General features: G+C 35.6%; 1 protein-coding gene across 2 annotated transcripts in view; it reads left to right on the top strand.

The window, feature by feature from the left end:
* Positions 1-20,772, top strand: part of LOC120777727 (acetylcholine receptor subunit alpha-like 1) — a 292,174-nt gene that overhangs the window by 229,367 nt on the left and 42,035 nt on the right. For both annotated transcript variants that reach the window (XM_040109218.1, XM_040109225.1), the window contains exon 4: positions 62-171. In XM_040109218.1, the coding sequence (XP_039965152.1) occupies positions 62-171 (110 nt within the window). The remainder of the gene's footprint in view (positions 1-61; positions 172-20,772) is intronic.

Here is a 20,772-nt window from a genome sequence, read left to right as displayed (position 1 = left end):
CTGCCTAATATTGCTTATGTATTGTTCTCATTTTCTGTACGCTTTTATTTTCGTGTCGTAGGAATGGAATGACTACAAATTAAAATGGAATCCTGATGATTATGGCGGTGTGGATACATTGCACGTGCCATCCGAACACATTTGGCTGCCGGATATTGTGCTGTATAATAAGTGAGTATATTGATATCTTTATATATATACATATATTTATCGATAGAAAAATAGCTTGTTATAATATTATATTCGGAATATGTATTTTTGTATATAATTTGGTCCTATGATTCTAGTATTTTATATTGGAATACTAAATGTATATTTTTAAATAAAAAGTTTAACCATAAATCACGCTTGGTATGTAAATATAAATACTCTATCTAACTTATTAATAAGCCAATTAGATATTTGATCGCTCTTCACATCATCAAATCTGATCATATGATGTAGTTTTTTAAATGATACAAATGTTTAAAAACTCCATAACTTCACATCTTATAACATTATAATGCAGCACAGCACAATACCGTGGATGATAACATCTCATATATGATCAAACGGCATCCCATCACAACGTATATGCGTTTATATGATATACAAAATTCTTACTATTTTGCTCATAATGCCTTCAATTAACTAATTCCGTTTTCCCGGAGCAGTCGTTTGAGTTTGCTGCATAGCCATAAGCCACACGGAGCTAACTCCAGCGAATAGCGTGTTTACAGCACGATATTGGTTGAAAATTTGGCGAAAAACTAACGAAGAATCAATGCAGTACATCATCGTGGTGTAAAAACCAAGAGTTGTCGGCCCATAATTCCGGCCTCTTTTTGCGAATAGCCTCCCACAAGTGGCGCATACCACTCAAATAGTAATCCTTTGGCTTTTCGGAAGGAACTCAGAGTGCACCAGACCTTAACGATCTAACATAACCTTGATTTTTGACGTGGTTTTTTCGGCTTCGACTCACCTTTGCCACGATATTCGGCCGATTGATCGTCTGTTTCTGGGGTCGTAAGCATAGATCCAAGACTTATTGCCAGCAAGATTTCTGACTGTTATTCGTCGATTCTGAAGCACCAATTTCCTTATTTTATTGTCGTGTTTATCATCGGTTGATATGAATGACCATGCTGGACGTGGTTCGTCGTCAACGCGTTCTCGACCCTCTTTGAATAACCAGACAACCATTCATTACCAAAAGCCTTTTTTTAATATTTTGAATGTTTCGGTACCAGAAATATGATTCCGTACACAAAATTTCTTTTCGCTCATCGTAAAAATCGCCGAATACACTTTATGTGCTTAATAAAGACAATCGTATACTAAACACTAATAATTGTTTTGCTGTGAAGTTTATCACAGTTATCACTGACAATCATATCAATCAAAAAAAAACATGTTTCGATGAATGGGTAATTTATATTGAAAAGTATTACTATTTTTCGCCCACAGCAGTATGCCTAGAGGGAAACGTCGGACATCCTATAAAATATAAATTTATTGAGATATGAATCTGAAATTTTGCACACACTCTTTTCTTTTCAAGAAGCTTCTTAGCGCATTACTATAGCATATAGTTCTCATACAGAGTGAACGATCAGAATTAAAGGCTCATATGAAAAACCTTATCATTTGATGAGATATACAAGTATACAAGAATTTTTAGATTAAAAATATAGTCTAAAGCAACTCGAAGACATTGCGAAGAAAGTTTTCAGATCGTGTCACTGTATACATATACAATATGTAGTTGCCCCACAAACTGGCCGATCAAAATCAGGTTATTGTAAAAAAAATTGAACCTATGAAGGGTATTACTGCTTCGGTGCAGCTGAAGCTCGTTTCCTCTTGCACTGAAGACATTTTATCACATCGTTACAAAGTATCATGTGATATTCCAAACACATCGCAACATGCATCATCATTCATTCATTCCAAATTAAATCAAATCAAAGCGGATCATAATAACATTTTAAATCACATAGCATTTTATCACACTACGATACTTGCATTATATCGCGTCATATACACATCAGACGCCTTCGATTCGCCACTTTTCTGGTCGCTATTTTTTAACATCTGCACTTTTCTTCAAAAGTTTCCTCTGAAAGCAACGAGTAAGTTAACTGCACTTGATGTTGATACCAAGCGATATTAAAATATTAAATTAGGCTCTCAAGAGCCTCATCGAAAATATTTGGAACTTTCAAAAAGTAAATAAAAATGTGTAACCACGTGAACGTTTCTCATAGAAAAATTATTTAGAAAATATTTTCTTGCTATTTTGAATACAGTTTTGATGTAACCTCGGAAAATTTGTAAATCATTCGTGAGCAGAATATGAAAGCATTAAATGATCCACTTAAATTAAACAAAGTAAGGAAGAAACTACTTGAACAACTTCAACAGTTCTGCTACTTACAAGTACAACGACTGGTGTTTAAGATGGGCCTCGAATCCTACCATGCAAATATTGTCCATCGAACACTGCCAATTGGTACTGAAAATGTCCGGCAGTGTAGAATGGACACACTAACCACCTTAGTAGGGTTCGAGTCCCATTCAAAACCTCTGCCGTACTTTGGGTCCGACAACTGGTTACAATGTAAATCCACTAAAGAATTCACACGCAAATGATCCTAACTGTTCGGCATTCCGACTAGTGGAAATCACACTGCTAACATCTAAATGTTCATCAGTTAGTTAATCCCCATACCACCGAGATCCCTTATGTCCGAGTACACCGGGAATTCTGCAAATACATGCACCCAGTCTTCTACCACAGCCCACAAAAACAACCCCGTCTATCAGATAGGTGCTTCTGATGTAAAAATGCCTTCTAGATAGAATCTGAAGTGTAGGCTGCCCTCCACAAACCCAACGACCCAATGTACTCATAAGTCACTCGACACTAAAACACACACTGCCTGTGAATTCAATAAAGATGGAGTTTTGTCTTTACTTTTCCTCCGTTCCTATAACTGTTGTTTAAAAGCGTCTTTCAGATGAAATAATAAATCACTTAATCTAAAATCTTTTTTTATGTACTAAAATCATTTAGAATTTATTTTACACGTCACATTTAACAAAGTAATACCAATTAACGCCCATTAGTTGCTTGAAAGACATGCTCACACTGCTCCACAGAATAAGAAAGTCGGTCGGTAATAAAAATTGTCTTAAATTTACTTAGCTCAAACGCATTATTAGCGTAATATCATGATAGTTGAATAAAAATGTGGAATTGAAAAAATGAAGTACCCAAAATAATTGAAGGGAGATTTTGTGCAATATTATTAAACGACCCTGTAGGAAAAAAAATTGTTTAATGGAGATTTGACTTTCTTGCGCTAACCAGAGGCTTAATTATATTGTAAACATACCATAGCTCATTTTTAACTCCAGACATAATTTTTGTTTACTAATTCTCATAACAGAAAGTTTTGAAGAAATTGAAAATATTAAAAATAAATTAAAAATAAAATTTTTGTATAACAAAAAATTCTCACATTTAAACGCATACATAACAATATTTGCTATAATGCTTTTTGGCTCAAACTAGATTATATTAATTTTCAGAGGGATAAAGTGAGGTAGAAAGAGTACCATATTCCTAAGGGGTACCTACAAATATTTACCCTCCTCCACAGTCAAATTCGCGCAATATTAAACAAAGTTAGAGTAAGCAGAAATTACACCACACTTAGCATGAGTATTTGTTTGGTGCACACATTCCGTTGAGCGCATAATCACAAGCGGCAGCAACATAATCACTAATTTAATACGCCTGATGGCGACCACCACAAGCCCATTGGTGGCCACTAGTTGGTGTTCTGCCATTGTTGGCCGGCCATTCTAAATGCTGATGAGTAAAATATTGGGCAAATAAAAGAGAACAAATACCGAGGCGTAAAATAAGAATTAAACGCAAAAGGCAAATTGTTTCGACACGAAGCTAATGCAAATTGGATTTGCCGGAATTTCGTACAAAATTGCTGTTATATATGTGTGTAGACTCGAATTACAATTAAATATGTGATTTATATGTTTGCGCGATGACACTTCACTTAACACTAATATAGTGAATGGTTAGGTATAGAAACTAATTTCCGCTTTCAATATCTGTTCATGGAAGAAAATTGCCTGTAAAGATTTCATCTAATGAATATTCCTTCCATTTTTTGTCTCACAACATAATTTGTGAGCTTGCACTGCCAAATAAATTAATTACGTAATTTGATGTGATTGAATAAAAGAATGAGCTGAATTAAGCTGAGTTTCCAACGGCGGGTTCCCACTTCGAAGAAAGGACTAAATGCATGCAATTCAGTTCTTCCTTCAAGCATCCAAGATAGATGAATTTCAAATTCCAATTAATTAGATTTCTTATGTAATTGTTCAAATATTGATAAAGTAATGCATATGCATTCGATAAACTGGACTTGTGGCGGGTAATCGTTCAGTTATTATATTAGGATATGTCATTTTCTTTTGAATTTTTTTTTTATTTCTTATTTCCTTTAATCAATTTTATTATTTAATGAAAAACTGCATATTAACAGAATTTATTATACCTTAATAATCATTCGAAATAAAAATGGATTTTTTTGCTCTTTTAGCCAATATCCATGAAACTCTCCAAATACAAGAAGCCTCTTGATGTCTCCTGTGGTAGACATACTTGTACATAGTAAGTCCTGCAGGCTTGCAATCAAGAAACATAATGCTCTCCTTTCCAAGCACGATCTGCGGAGATGTTTTTGTAGCAACCTTTCCTGAGATTGACTGCTTGAAGCGTAATCGCCTGATAGGAACAAGTGCTCTTTCCTTAATGATGTCGACGACATCTAACAGTACGCCGACCAGACTACAGGCGCAACCAAATATGTGTCGATATTGACTGTCATTCACAGTAAAGACATGAAAAACTTCACTGACTCCGTTTCAGTGAATGTCGTACTTGGCGTCAAACCAGTATCCATTGCAGACAAAGAGCTCAAGTTGATCCGATAATCTATAGTGACCCTTCAGATGCTCCGTTCTGGATAATGTAGCCGGGGAAACTCGTACTTATCCAGAATTCAAATATTTATTCTGCATGCAATGAGTCCCCGAATGACTCTAACCACTTCTTTGCATGCCTACTTCTCTAACACAGCTTTCCTGCGTCTTCAATCAGAACCTTACCACCTTAGCAAGCATTAAATAACCGCTACAACATCAACCACAGCAATACCTTCGAAAAACAAGTAAGGAAGGGCTAAGTTCGGGTGTCACCGAACATTTTATACTCTCGCATGATAAAGTGATAATCGAGATTTCATTATACGTCATTTACGTATTTTTCAAATACCGTATTTGTGTAAAGTTTTATTCCGCTATCATCATTGGTTCCTAATGTATATATTATAAAGAGAAGGCATCAGATGGAATTCAAAATGGCGTTATATTGGAAGAAGGCGTGGTTGTGAACCGATTTCACCCATATTTCGTACATATCATCAGAGTGTTTAGAAAATATTATACACCGAATTTCATTGAAATCAGTATAGTAGTTCCTGAGATATGGTTTTTGGTCCATAAGTGGGCGACGCCACGCCCATTTTCAATTTTTAAAAAAAGCCTGGGTGCAGCTTCCTTCTGCCATTTTTTCCGTAAAATTTAGTGTTTCTGACGTTTTCTGTTAGTCGGTTAACGCACTTTTAGTGATTTTCAACATAACCTTTGTATGGAAGGTGGGCGTGGTTATTATCCGATTTCTTCCGTTTTTGAACTGTATATGGAAATGCCTGAAGGAAACGACTCTGCAGAGTTTGGTTGACATAGCTACAGTAGTTTCCGAGATATGTACAAAAAACTTAGTAGGGGGCGGGACCACGGCCACTTTTCCAAAAAAATTACGTCCAAATATCTCCTCCCTAATGTGATCCTTTGTGCCAAATTTCACTTTAATATCTTTATTTATGGCTTAGTTATGACACTATATAGGTTTTCCGTTTTCGCCATTTTGTGGGTGTGGCAGTGGGCCGATTTTGCCCATCTTCGAACTTAACCTTCTTATGGAGCCCATGATATCTCAATTTTTACTCAAGTTACAGCTGGCACGGACGGAAGGACGGACAGACGAACATCCGGATTTCAACTCTACTCGTCACCCTGATCACTTTAGTTTATATAACCCTATATCTGACTCTTTTAGTTTTAGGACTTACAAACAACCGTTATGTGAACAAAACTATTATACTCTCCTTAGAAACTTTGTTGCGAGAGTATAAATATGTCTGACGGTAAAGAAGACTCTTCTGCTTAAAGTTATCTTAAATGCAAAATTGACTAATCAAAATGTTTTTTGCCAAACTGGCGACTTCTCCAAAAAAAAGTCGTTTTTCGTGTTTTCAAAGCTGGAAAAGCGAGAAATTGTTCTTCATACTTGAGAAATGTATCTAAAAGAGTGTTATAAAAATTTTAGTCAATCCATTCCGCCGTTTCGAAAAAGTTGTCTCTACCGCTACTGAAAGAGGCGTTTCAGGAAAAGTGCGTTTAAAGTTGAGAGCCGCAGAGTATTCGCAACTATCTGCATATTCGATACACAAGTATGTACATATGTTAAACAAACGATCAGGGGGGCAACAATTATAAACTCTCCATATTGGCTAAACGGAGGTAGGACAGAATACGGTCTAATGTTAACCATGTATGAAAACAGGTTGACTACTTTAAGGTGATAGTACCACGCCAAGTTTGGCGTTGTGATCCTCCTTAAGGCTTGGTTATTTATTGATAAGTTAAAGTTTAGGCAGATGCTCGGCACAACCTATTTCTCTCTCAAGATCTAGGGCTACACACCATTCTGCTGCTAAACATATGACTACGTTGTACAGACTTAGGCATAAGACAGCTTTTTATGCCGCCGGATCGCCCAATACATGGTAAGCAGATGCTTTTGCTTTTTGGTCTTAGATTTTTAATAGCAAATCGAAAATATTTCACTCTCATAATACTTATAAATTTAAGATATGCAAAACAAATTTTATGAGACAATAATTATAACTAGAGATAAAGCATCATTTAGCACACTCTAAACTCCACTTTATCTAATGGGCCCCAACATTTCTTGAAATAACGGCGGATTTTACGAAAGCTGCATGCAAATTCAGCACAGCAAACGCCCTACAGCTGGCATAATTCTAACCTATAATCATCATCATAGTGTGAGCGTTTATTTAACACCCAAAACGCTCACACCAGCTGCCAACCAAGAAACATTTACCAGCTCCGAAGTCTTTCATTTTCACAATTTTTTGAGTGGCAGTAGTCTGCCAGCAATAAAGAAAGTAAAATTTAATGTAGACAACATTCAGAATGACCAGCACCAACAAAGCGACCACACCCACATTATGCCTGCTATAAGCTTGAAGCATATAGCTGTTTACATATAGATGTTTATGTGTGTGCGTGTGTGTGCAACTGCACGTGCACATTGTGCAAGGCGTGGTCGCTGCCACACTTTCGGATTTAATATGATAATTGAGGGATTTTTGCCGCAACGTTGTCGAGCTGCGCAGCCGTGGAAAGGACATTTAGCATGACATACCCTTCTCCAACGCAGATTTTACTTAATTCTTTCTGCTACTTTTTTGCTTTTTGTTTTTGGTCGCACTCGATTTGCATATTACTTAGTGCTACGCAACGTAAAGCTTTGAGCTGATGAAGAGAACTGTACCAACTGTAAACGGTTGTAGTTGTTGTAGCTTTTATAGAAAAAACGTGCTGATCCTTCCGTTCACTGCCACAGCATACAGCTGTTGGCTCTGCTTCGCCTTTTGTGCGTATAATTGAATTTGGCGAAGCATTAAATATACTTTATGCTTTTAAAATTTGCAAATAAAATGCGAGCAGCCGAAATTTGTTGTTGGCGAGTTTTTAAGTGCAGCGCAGGCAAGTGCTGGTACGTGAGAGTGGAAGATGTTATAGCATTATATTTTCCAATTATATTTACATATATATTTTAAGATTACATATTTATGTTTGTTTTTCTATCGTAACTAATAGCACTTATTAATATTGGATCTAGCGCATCAAAGGCACAACCTTAAATTTGCAAAATGTTTGCATATAAAATATTTACTGTCCACTTTAGGTGGCGTTTCTTAGATTTTATGATATTATGAACATTTTTCTCATTCATAATTGTGAGAAGTACTGTAAAACGCCATTTTAGGCAACTTTTATAACATCAAAAAAGGTAAAATCACATTTTACCTCAAAAATGTTATTTAGATCCTTCGATACAGAAAGCATTTTAGAAGAATGATATGCCAAGCGAGAAATAATTTTAATTTTTGATAAAATTTTATTTGTATTTTTAAATTTAATATAAAATAATTAAAAACCTTAACAACCGTGCACCAAGTCAATAATACCCTTCACGCGTACAAAAGATTCAACTAGATTTTGATCGGCCTGTTTGTATGGCAGCCATATGCTATAGTGACTCGATCTGAACAATTTCTTCCGAGACTATAGCATTCACTTGTAAAATAATCCATGCCTAATTGGGTGGAGATATCTCGTCAAATGAAAAAGTTTGCCATACAAAGACTTGATTCCCAGCGTTTAGTTTGTATGGCAGCTATATGCTACAGTGTTCCGATATCGGCAAAACCGATATGTCAGCTTCTTGAGGAGAAATAAATATTTATCAGCACTTACTAAATGTATACATACTTGTACATAAGTCTATATATGTATATTCATTATCACAACCAAATATGTTCGCAATCACTCATACGCCCTGTAGAGCCAAAAATGCAATATAACTTAAAGCTGTTTGATATTGTAAATTTGAGTTAATCAAACGAATATTGACTCTTAATTATTATTAATACTAATACTTAGAGCATAATTTAACTAAAAATTTAAGTTGTCATATTATTTTGAATATAATTGACCTAGTATGTTATCCTTTTGCAATTAAACTTGCTTCGATTAAAAAAAATAAAGCTAAAAATAATTTTTTTTTGTTTACTTAACGCTTATTAATAATTATATTTTGCTCTCAGTGTTGGCTATATTAGCAGTTTCATCGGCATCTGCCACTCTATCTTAATTTTGCCATGTTACTCATACGCCCCGCCTAGCCAAAGTATACGAAGTCTTTTAAGCGCAACTTAATATTGCTAACTTGATTAAAACTAACAAACACATACTACCAAATACCAAATAGGTACTACTAATTTTTATAGAGCGAACTAACTAAACAATAATGAGGAATGCATATTATTGACTTTAAATATTATTTCTGTCTTTAAATAGTAAATATGTCTTTGTTTAAATAGTAAATTACACAGTTTAATTAATTACTGTACACTGACTTTTTTGAAATTTTTTGTTTAATAAGCGGTTTCAACATTATTAGAAACTTTTCTATATGCAGTGACATCAATATCTCTCATATACACTGCAGATTCACCAACAATTATTTAGAAGTATTTACTCACATGAAAACAGATCTTATGTTTAACACAAAATACTGGCTTAAAACTAAAATTAACAACAATGTTTCTTGAAATTTACTACTAAAGAAAACATATTTTACACCACAAGTAGAAGTCATAGCCTGAGGTAATATGAAACATACCCTAAAACGCAAAAAAAATCTATTAAGGTAAAATTTGGAATCTAATATTATATGTAGCATATAGTTTTATTTTTTGGCATGCAGTTTACATCAAAAGTTGAGCTGCTGATGAGAATTTCACACTATGATATCGAACACATGCAATGTTACTCATACGTTCTGTCGGACCGAAACAATTATTTGAAGTAATACAATAAGAACTTGTATTCTAATTAAAAGACATTACTTTAAAACATCAAAAAGTGAAAGTTTTGATTTAAATACAATAAATATACACAACAACAACAAGTGTGCTGCGCTTGGTATGCTATGAAAAGTATGTCAAAATAAAATTCAAAACATTTGTTTGCCCGAAACATTGAATTCAAACATATTTTTATCTCAAATATATATGTTTCGCATAAATTTTACTTCACACTCGTGTGTTGAACACAAAGCTTAGCCTGAAATCTTAATTTGACACGGCCTTTCGAAGCGTTTCATGTTAATCATACGCTCTGTATGCCAAAGTTTTTTATGTTTTACTTAGAAACATTTAAGTATAGTAAATTGATTTACAGACGGAGCTATAACAGTAACAAATACATTATTTTTTCAAAAAATCGGACTAAAGAGCCGAAATGAGCCTCAAAGTATTTGAAGCTACAAGGTGCGCTCCAAAGTAAAGAGGACTTAAAAAACAAAACAGAACAAATGGTTTTTTCAGCAAAATCAAGTAATTTTGTTCTCCTTCTGCTTTAATACAGCTTTTTGCATGGTCCAAAAGCATGTCGAACGACAGTTTTAGCTCGTTGGCCGGTATGACCGCCAGTATGCCGGTTCAAGCCTTTTGAATGGCCTCTACATCTGCATAACGCTATCCTTTCGTGGGCAAATGCATTTTTCTGAAAAGGAAGAAGTCGCACGGTTCCATATCAGGTGAATACGGGAATAACATGATAAAATTTGATTTTTGGTCAAATAATCGCTCACAGTCTGTCCTTCGAATGAGAAATTTTTAGTTATCAGTCAATTTGTGCACTCTGCCACGGGATAGGCAATCATTGCCATGAACTTGTTTCATCAATTGAAACGTTTCGGTCAAAGTTTTACCAATTTTAAAACAAAATTTAATGTTGGCTCTTTGTTCGAGGCTCATTTTCGCACCGATGACACAAACATACTGACACTTAAAACGCAATAACTACACTTCCAATATATGAAATGTCATGAAATTCTCACTAGACAAACGATAAAGATGACAGATTCTAACACACGAGGCGCCACCAGAGGGTGCTAGCTTCAAAAAAGTTCTGTTTACTTTGGCACCTTGTATTTAAATGAACTACCAGATATACTGGAATGAAATTATTTTTTTGTGAAAATTAAATATTAGTTTTGAGAGGGAAGGTCAAAAAACTTGTAATTAGATTATAAATCGCTGCCTTTTATACAAATTGACCAACTTTCTGGCAATTTGTGGAAGCCATGCCAATAGAAATGTTCGTCCTTTGAAGCAAACCAATCAGGCACACAATCTTCAACTCTGACTAGAATGTCAATGCGAGTCCTTTCGATGAAAACAAATGATAAACGGAAGGGGCCAAATCTGGAAAATATATCGGTTAGGGTAGCAGCTCCCAGCCAAGTACTTTGTATATCTCTATAAGCGATTTTTCTTTGTATGCAGGTGCATTGTCCTGTTAAAAAAATTATTTTACCGCGTCTTCCAGCTCATTTTTGTCGTTTTTCGAGCAATGCTTGGTTCAAATTGATTATTTCTGTAGCGATTAGTATTAACAGTTTCACCAGGCTTTTGAAGCTCATTATATACCGCAACCGTTTGATCCCACCAAACGCATAGCAATACCTTATTAGAGAATCGATGTGTTTTCCACTCGATATTGATGGTTAACCCATAATTTTCTCCTTCAGGATTCTTAAAATAAATCCATTTTTTATCGCCAGTGAAAACTTAATTCAAAACTGATTTTCTTTCACATCTTTGAAATACAATTTTACAAGTGTTCTTTCCTTTTTCTATTTTTCTCGGAAACTCGGCGTCTTCAAACAGTTTTGGTGCTCTTCCACCTTCTTCATTCATCACATCAAAATTATTATTCTTGAAACATTGAAACCATCTTTTGCATGTCGCTTCTGATGGAGCGTGTTCACCATATTTCTCGACAAGCATTCTATGCAACTCCTCAGAAGTTCGCACTACATTTAAAAATGCTAAAAATATAATTTTTCTAAACAAAAATTGTGCAAATGTATTAAAAAGTCATAATTTGAACAAACAAAAATCTTTAATATTTCCATAATTTATTAAGACTGGTGAATAAAGTTGCAAACTGTTTTCTAAATCGTATTTCTCACCAATTTATATAACAATTGCAGCCTAATATGTTACACATCAACACACCAAACTTAGTTCTTTTAAAAATTTGACAATATTTTGCATTCTTCAACTACTTCGATTAAAAATTTATCGCATATTTGTGAACTTATAGGTTTGGATATATGCATTTTTCTATGCAAGCTGAAAAGAAATTAAATTTTTGCAAAAATATTGTCATAAAAGGATCGTTCAAGCATTATTTATTATACTCCACGATTTATTCTGTATGAAAGTGACCAATGTCTACACATATACATAAACGTACATACATGCGCAAACTTGTGTGAGTAGAACACATGTGTAAAAATGCGACGAAAATGTGTGCATGTGGACATGTGAAAACAATTTTCATAAACAATACGCGTTTAAGGTTAAACCAATAAATGACAAAATACAAAAGCGACAAAATATTTTGTGAATAAATTTCACACTTGAATATGCAGCAAATCGACGCAGCAACGAACAAAATATGCATTTATGCAATATACACACACACATAACTACATGTGTGTGCGTGTATAAGACTCATTTACATACTTGCTTGCTTTGTGTGTGTTTACAGCCATTTGTTTGTTTGTTTGTTTGTTTGTGTCACGCATTTAAGCCATGAAAAGCGTTCGGCAGCTTTGTGCTGGAGCACAGTTAGCATGCATTGAAAATCCACAAAAGTACTTAGTATTTGCATTTATTCAGTTATTCTACGAATTTATTGAATTTCACATCATGAGCCGCGTAAATTTCGTCGAGGCAATCATTGTAAGCGCCAAACAAATTGACAAAGCATTTAATGCGCTATACGCCTGCATACAACAAAAACAAAAAACAAACGAAAAAACAAAAACAAAAGCGACAGCGACAGCGACAGCTTGAGCGCGTGTAAATGAACGGTCATGTGCAAGGTATTAACAGTATGAGTAAGAGCGTTAAAAACTTAATATTTTTTTTTGTTTTAAAGTAAAATCAGCATTAGATTGAGATTATGTTAGTCGAGTAGATAAAAATGACGAATACGTAAAATTTTAACTAAGTATATATTTTTTTGAAAAATTTATATCTGTTTTAGAAGCTTGGAAAAACAACTAAGAAATATATAATATTTATATTAATAATAGCAAGGATTTTTGTAAACTATAATACTTACTAATATGAAACGAAATATTTAAACCGAAAAAATTAAAGTTTACATAGTTCTCTTTGTTTATTTATTTTTTCACTATAAGTTAAAATTTCTAAACCCCAAAGGAAACAGGGTTGAGTTAATATTTCAAATATTTTTTTTTTGTTTTTTAATCAGGAATATAATAAAATAATTTTCCAATTTCCGCACAAATTTTCTACAAAAATAAGAAAAAAACGTTAACATACAACTTGCAAAGACTTGATTCCGATCTGAACAATTTCTGCGGTTATTGTACCGTTGCTTTGGACAATAAGCTGTGCCAAATTTGGTGATAGTAGCTTCTCAAATGAAAGAATTTTCCATACAAGCACTTGATTCCGATCGTTTAGTTTGTACGACAGCTATATGCTGTAGTGGAGGCTGACATCATATGCCTTCCGACAAATGTGTAGTTGCTTGGTGAGAGAAAGACGGAAAACTAAAGCATTAGTTCACATAATATTTAACAGTTCAATTGAAAAATCCCCGGCCTACCACAGCAAAAAACCTTTTTTATGGCAAAATTCTTTTTGTTTTTTATTCAACATAGATCGCTCCAAAAATGATACACTAATTAATGCGACTCTCCAACTTTTCGATACCAATTTTGTATTACAAGTTGTCTTTTGCTACAAAATAGCCTCAGTTTTGGCGATCAGCTTTCCATTCGGCGAAAATTACTTTCCAGCGAGTATTCTTTTGAGACCTGAGAGCAGAACATAGACGCTGGATGCCAGATCTGGAAAATACGGTGAATGCGGAAGCAATTCAAAGGCAATTCATGGACTTTTGCCATCGTTTTCACTGACCTGTGACACGATGCACTGTCAAATAGTCCAACATTCGAAATAACATTCTTTGGCATTTGGTTTTTGAAGATTATCTCTGTCAAATGTTGGCCGCGGCTACTCCACGGTCCATCCGTTGAGTCAAACTGTCGATTACTCGTTCGAGCATTTCAACTGGTAACTCGTGATGTTTTGCTCCAAGGCCTGAATCGAAGCTGGATTGTTCGCATAGACTATAGACTTTACATATCCTCACAGTGTGCTATCACACGATCTTGGTGACCAATCGACCGGCCCAAAACCGGAAATTATCTGCTCATCAAAGTGTTCTCTCAATAAATTCATTGATTTATGTGATGTAAGGGAAGTGGCGCCCGAAGGCTAGAAAGTGGCCTCACTGAACAAAATTTTGGTGAAAACCTTCGGATATTCTTGGAACTTTTCAAGAGGCCGTAGAGCGAAGAGATGTCGGTTGGGAAGATCAAGCGGCTTCTTTTCTTGCACAAGCTGCATAATTTAAAATCTCGACGTAAAACGCGCCAAATCGTTCTATACGTCATTCGTTATTGATACTCCTTCGTTTCTCAAGGTTCTCAATAAAAATTATTTCATGCGCATCATCCAAAATATAGACGTCATAAACTTTTCAGCCGACTGTTGCCTTGTTCCATGCTTCGGAGCGGGTGCACCGTGTGCAGTGCACTCGGATGGCCGTCGATTAGATTTCGAAGTGAAATGATGGTGCCATGTTTCATCCGTTGTCGCATATCGACGCAAAAATTCGTGTCTATTATGCCTACACATCTCCAAGCACTGCTCCGAATCGTCAGCTCGTCATTATTTTTGGTCAAAAGTGAGCTCGCGCGACACCCACTTTGGGAGCTTTTCAATTGGCTTCTTACAGACGGACTTAGCAAAATCGACTGAGTTCATCATGCTCATCATCCCTATATATTTTTGATAGGGTCTCTGACGTTTCTTTACATCGAGGCTTATACTTCATATAACCTAAGAGAAACGAGTAGTTTTGCTTGATTAATAATTTAGTGTTAAGCAAAACATTATATATCAATTTATTATTTTACATTTTTAAAAACAAAAAATACTCGTTTATGACACATTTTGTAATATAAATGCTACTTAGACTTAAAATTATTAACAACTCGCTTCACTTCCATAAAAGCATTATTCACTGCTATAGTTTCATCAGCTACTGTGCGCAAATATTAAGCTTTACATATGCAAAAATTCGCTCGCCTACATTGCTGAATGCCGCTAAGTTCCATTTCCGCGAAAATGACATATTTTTGATGACAAATATTTATTGTTGCGAACATGACACTTTTTCAGGCATTCACAAAAGCATAAAAATGCATTTATGCGCGTGTCGAACACACATCCTTGTATGTGTATCGGTGTGAGTGTAGTCGGCTGCGGCAACAGTAAATGCCGACAAATAATTTTATTGCCAAACAAAAGTTTTTATTTTTAACGAACAATGCAAAGCGATTGATTGACTGAAATTAATTTTTAGTAGTCCGATTACGGGTGTCAAAAGCGTAAAAAGTGCAAAAGTCAAAGGAAAACAAGTAAGAAAGAACTAAGTACGGGTACAACCGAATATTCATACTCCTGCAACTTGTAAGAATTAAAGCCAGCGAAGTACGTTCCAAGTACGTTCAGGCACATAAGGTCTGTTAGTTATGTGGATTCTGGTTGGAGTTTTCACCAGATTTTATTCATTCTAAGCACAAAAAGACGCCGTTACTAGGAAAACTCGCCCTCTCAATTTTATTAAGATAACACACATATAGGCTGGTATATGCGATATAAAGTCAACCGGAAGTTCGGAGATCTTGATGTTAGGTATACCTTTTATATAGGTATCGATCTCGCTTAGCTTTAAGTGACACATAAACCCGTTTGGTGAACAAACCCATTATGCTCCTTGGCAACATGTTGCAAGAGTGTAAAAGCAGCAATAACAAAACAAAGAATTGTCAACCAGTTGAAAGCTTGAAGCCCCAAACTAGAGCTGAATTGCATTAATTGCAGGGGAAAAAATGTGTGAAATAATAAATTCATTTTATTTTAAGTCTATTTACAAATAAATTCAGAGTTGAGAAGTTCTAGCTAAAATGTGTAAATGAATTTAAAAACTTAGCAGCATAATTAATGTCAAATAATTAAATTTGTAATTGTAAAAGTTAATTAAGCTGTAAATGTGAGGGAAAAAATATAAAGGGACTGTTAACCTCTGCTCGATGGCATTGATCTAGGTAAAAACCAAAAATAAAAAGAATTTAATTGAAAACAAAATTAAAAATTTTTTTTTTTTATTTTAAAGTTTAATTAACTTCGGCAGTCTTAAAAAGTGCATTATTCATAAAAAAAGTTACTATTCATTTTTTTCTTTTCCTTATATGCGTAACACAGCACCCTTCACTGCGTTTATTGATGTCAAAATGACAACGAGTAGTTTCTTGGACACCTCACTAACATTCTCTCAACCGCATCAAAACGTTTAAGCACCACATAAAAGTATGTAAATTTAAAGTAAAATGCAAATGCAACTAACTACAAAATACAAACTGTAATCGTATGAAATTCCAACAAAGTAAACAACCAAAAACAAATAATAAGTGAAAGCGGATAAAAGTTTCAAAGTTGCGTATACAAACACGGCAAATTAATTTATGCGGATATGTTGCTTCAATGCGATAAAGGTTCGCCAATTTTTGCTAATTTACATACCAATTCCAAATACACTAAAAATACAGTATAAGGTATAAAACAGATACAACACCAGCATTGCTGAATATTTAGCATGAAAAAGTTGGGTTCACTGAGAGCGCTGAAAATATTTTGTGAATTAAAAAATTAAAAATAAGTTTACAAAAATTTAAAATTACTTCGGTGTATAAATTTACGTCGAATATAGAGCGTTTTTTGAATGTACAAGTTTACGTAAGGGATAACCGTCAAATCAGCTGTCAAGGTAAAAACATGTGTTTGACAGTTATGTTCAATATAGCAGAACTATTCTTTTCAGGCTAGTCAAGAGAAAATGTTCAAGATAAAGAGTAAAAAAAAAAACAAAAATTGTACAAATTTATTTACAAACTTTCTCTAATTGCGGCGAATTTCACTTTGCCGTTTTGTTTAAAATCCTCTCCTAATATATAATAAATACTTTTCGGTTCTCAACAAACTCTGCAGGGATCGTTGTATATAGAAAGAAAGAAGCACCGAAGCTATAATTCGTCTTCAGAGATGCATTTTTCTCGCATTAACAGTTAAAAAATTTAACCTTCATGGCGAAACCTCTTCAACTGGGTTGAGGTTGATCGACTATGCAAGGGCCCGAAATATGATTGTCTGTAGTACTAGATTCCAGTATACGAAACTTCATCAAGCGGCCTGGCTGCCTCCGGATCGAAAAGCCACCAACCAGATCGATAATGTTGTGATAGAAGAAAAATGTATCCGGTGTCCTTGACATACGTACGCTCCGAAGACCTAAAAACAACTCCGATCACTATTTTGTTGTAGCAAAGATATAGTAAGCGCCAGCCTCTGTACAGAAAAGCAAGCCCGTCAATAAACACGGGAAAGGTACGAGACGTCGACAAGTTACAGTCACAACCGATCACGAAACATTTCAGCCTCATTGCATACAGCTGCAAGCGAAACCATTGGTTTTCGTAAAGATAGGGAGTCGACCTCTTCAATATACTCTTGGAAAAAATAATTCGAGCTGCAGAGCTTAATCGAGCAGGTACAATCTTCTATAAAAGTGTACAGCTGCTGGTTTACGCCTGTGATATTGATATCATTGGCCTCAACAAACGCGCCGTTAGGTCCGCTCTCTGCAGAATGATAAGAAGTGGAAAAAGAGGAAGACCTCCACTCCGTTGGAAAGATCAGGTAGAGAAGGACCTGGTTTCGCTTTGAATCTCCAATTGGCGCCACGCAGCGAAAAGAAGAAACGACTGGTGCACTGGTGTCTGCGCCAGTAAAGAAGAAGAAGAAAAAAAGAAAATCCATGAAATGTTCTTTCACAATTCCGGCCGTTTTCAACGGATTTTCTCACGCAAACGCCTCAAAATTGCCAATATTGCTGGCTAGGTCATGTTTTCCTGATGGACGAAAACACTCCAGCTCTGAAAGTATTCGACGCAGTACCCGCCGGGTGAAGCAGAGGAAGAGAAACACCTCCACTCCGTTGGAAGGACCAAGTGGAGAAGGACCTGGCTTCGCTTGGAATATCCAATTGGCGCCACGCAGCGAAAAGAAGAAACGACTGGCGCGCTGTTGTTAACTCGGCTATAATCGCGTAAGCGGTGTCTACGCCAATTAAGAAGAAGAAGAAATCTTTATTAATCGTATGTCCCTCCGGAATAAATTCATGATGCACTAAACCACGAATATCGAGAAAAACAATGAGCTTACCTTGATTTTTGAGCCGCTTTGGCGTGGTTTGTTTCGGCTCATTTTTTCCGTTCACTCCGATTTTAAAACAAATTTCTACCAACTTAGAAAAAGAAAAACATGTTTTTGAAACATTTTTTACCCGGAAAATTTAATTACAATTTCGAGTTGCTTTTTTGTCACAATGTATTTTCGTTTCAGTAACGTTATCAAACTAAAATAACAACCATCAGATCATGCCACATTCTACCATTCCACATACATAAGTAGAATGACTGATTATTGCCCAATCAGAATTTATATCAAACTAGTTTTTACAAAAACGTTTATTTAAACACTGAATTTTTTCAGATGTCAACATTTGCAATTAATTTAAAAATAATTTCGTTCATTATATCACACTTACGCAAAATGCACGCACAGCTAAAATGTATTTAAAAAAAGCGCCTTTGTATCTCTGCACTCCGTTTAAACGCGCCTAAAGCTGTGGGCGCTTCCATTGCAGGCAACTTTCGTTGGCGCTGCGACTAACCCAGATCGCGGCGATTGCAATGCGCACAACCAGCATTTTAGTGCGGCACAACAATTAAACGGCATTTGTGCGTGTGTTGGTGTGTGCAAATTTGACAGTTTTGCTTTTTATCAGAGCGACAATTGGCTCAAGGGGAGCGATCCAGTGAGCAGCACAAAAATTTATAAAACATTTGCATAAAAGCGCTGCAAACGCATTTGTATGCTTGTTGTAGTGTGCGTTTGTATGCATGGGTGTGTGTGTGAGTGTCCGTGTGTGTGGTTATTCGACCAGCATTTTGGCAGCGCGCTTTCATTGAAAGTTTTGTAATTTACAAGCGCTCGCGCCCAACCCACAGCCAATGTGCGGTTATGCTAGCATACTTTTAGGCGTGAATGCGCCTTGTTTGCACTAATTGTTCGGCAGAAGTGTTGCGGTGTCGGGTGCCCGCTTCAGCATTGCTTATGCAAATGCTCGTGGGAATGTTGGCGCGCACAGAAAAGCGCATACGGGGCCCAAGCCCAATCATACACACATACACATGAGCGCATGCGAATGTGCAAATAGCAAATTCAATGCATGTTTAAGCATGTTCGCTTTGTATGTGTGTTTGTAAATGCAAGCTAACATGCATGTATGTGGTAACGGCGTTCGTAAATGCCATTTTGGGTGGAATTTGTTTTTCGTTTTAACATCTCGTTGGCGCATATTTATTCAGCAATGAACATTTGTTTAGCTGCGTGCCGATTTGCAAGCCATTTGAGTGTGTTTGTGTGTGTATGTAGTGCGCTCGCATATTATATGGACTTGCGAGAAAAACATTTCATTTTCGAAGTAGTTGATTTTTTTTTAATGTTCTTAAAGTTATGAAAAAGTTTGTAAAGAACAAAGTTGCTCTCATCTCCAATATATAACATTTTTTATTAAGTTTTTAATTTATGAATGGAACTAAAAATGTAAAATTTAAGTTAAAACACAACTGATGATATTTGCTTTTCGGATCTACTCAAAATTATCTTTATAAATAAACAAACGTAAAGTTAGTTTCGCCACCTTTTAACTCTAGAAAGATTGGAACAATTTTGCTATTCGCTGAGTGATTGAATTCATAGCAGAATTACTATCAATATCCAAAGGGGAATCTTCAGAAGATACTGCTAAAGGGAAACTGGTCATATAGTCTGCCAGAATACATCTCTGAGCTCAATAAAAGACTAGCTCCACCTAGACTAGACCTGGGTTCCCGGCCACAGACGAGTTGGCAAAGGCAGAAGCTTTCCTTAACGATCCCAAGGCGGAGCTAATACCAAGCCCGCTCAACAAGTTGCAAATAACAGATGGAAAAATATAACAAAATGAATTATAACTACACAATTATGGCCAGCATATGACAAGAAAAGAGCTAACGACTTATTAAATAGGTCTAGGAAGAATATCTACAGAGTAACAGCTACCATAACAGGGCACTGACTATTTGGTGAACATACGTCCAAAATGGGTAGGTCTTACAACAACATCTGCCAAGGCTGCGGAGTAGCAGGAAACAAGGAAACATTTTTCTGTTTTCTTTGTGAATGCCCAGCCCTATTACAGATCCGACACTGAACACTTGGAATCCAACAAGCACCAAACCTTGAATGGATTTCTACTAAAAGCATATCGGGCATACGTCGCTGTAAAAGTTCGAAAATTCCAGAAATTACCCAGAAGTTAACTTTAACCTTGAATAACTTTTAAAGGAGTGAGTATTTCGAAAAATTGTTCGGACTTTTTTCGTAGAGCATTCAATTCTGTACAAGAATATGACTTTTTTATTCCTACAAACGAGAAAGCTCCAGAGAAAAAAAATATTCGTAAAAAGTGGCA

The sequence above is a fragment of the Bactrocera tryoni genome, chromosome 1, assembly GCF_016617805.1.
Source record: "Bactrocera tryoni isolate S06 chromosome 1, CSIRO_BtryS06_freeze2, whole genome shotgun sequence".
Classification (NCBI taxonomy): domain Eukaryota; kingdom Metazoa; phylum Arthropoda; class Insecta; order Diptera; family Tephritidae; genus Bactrocera; species Bactrocera tryoni.
This window is presented reverse-complemented; position numbering and strand designations above follow the sequence as displayed.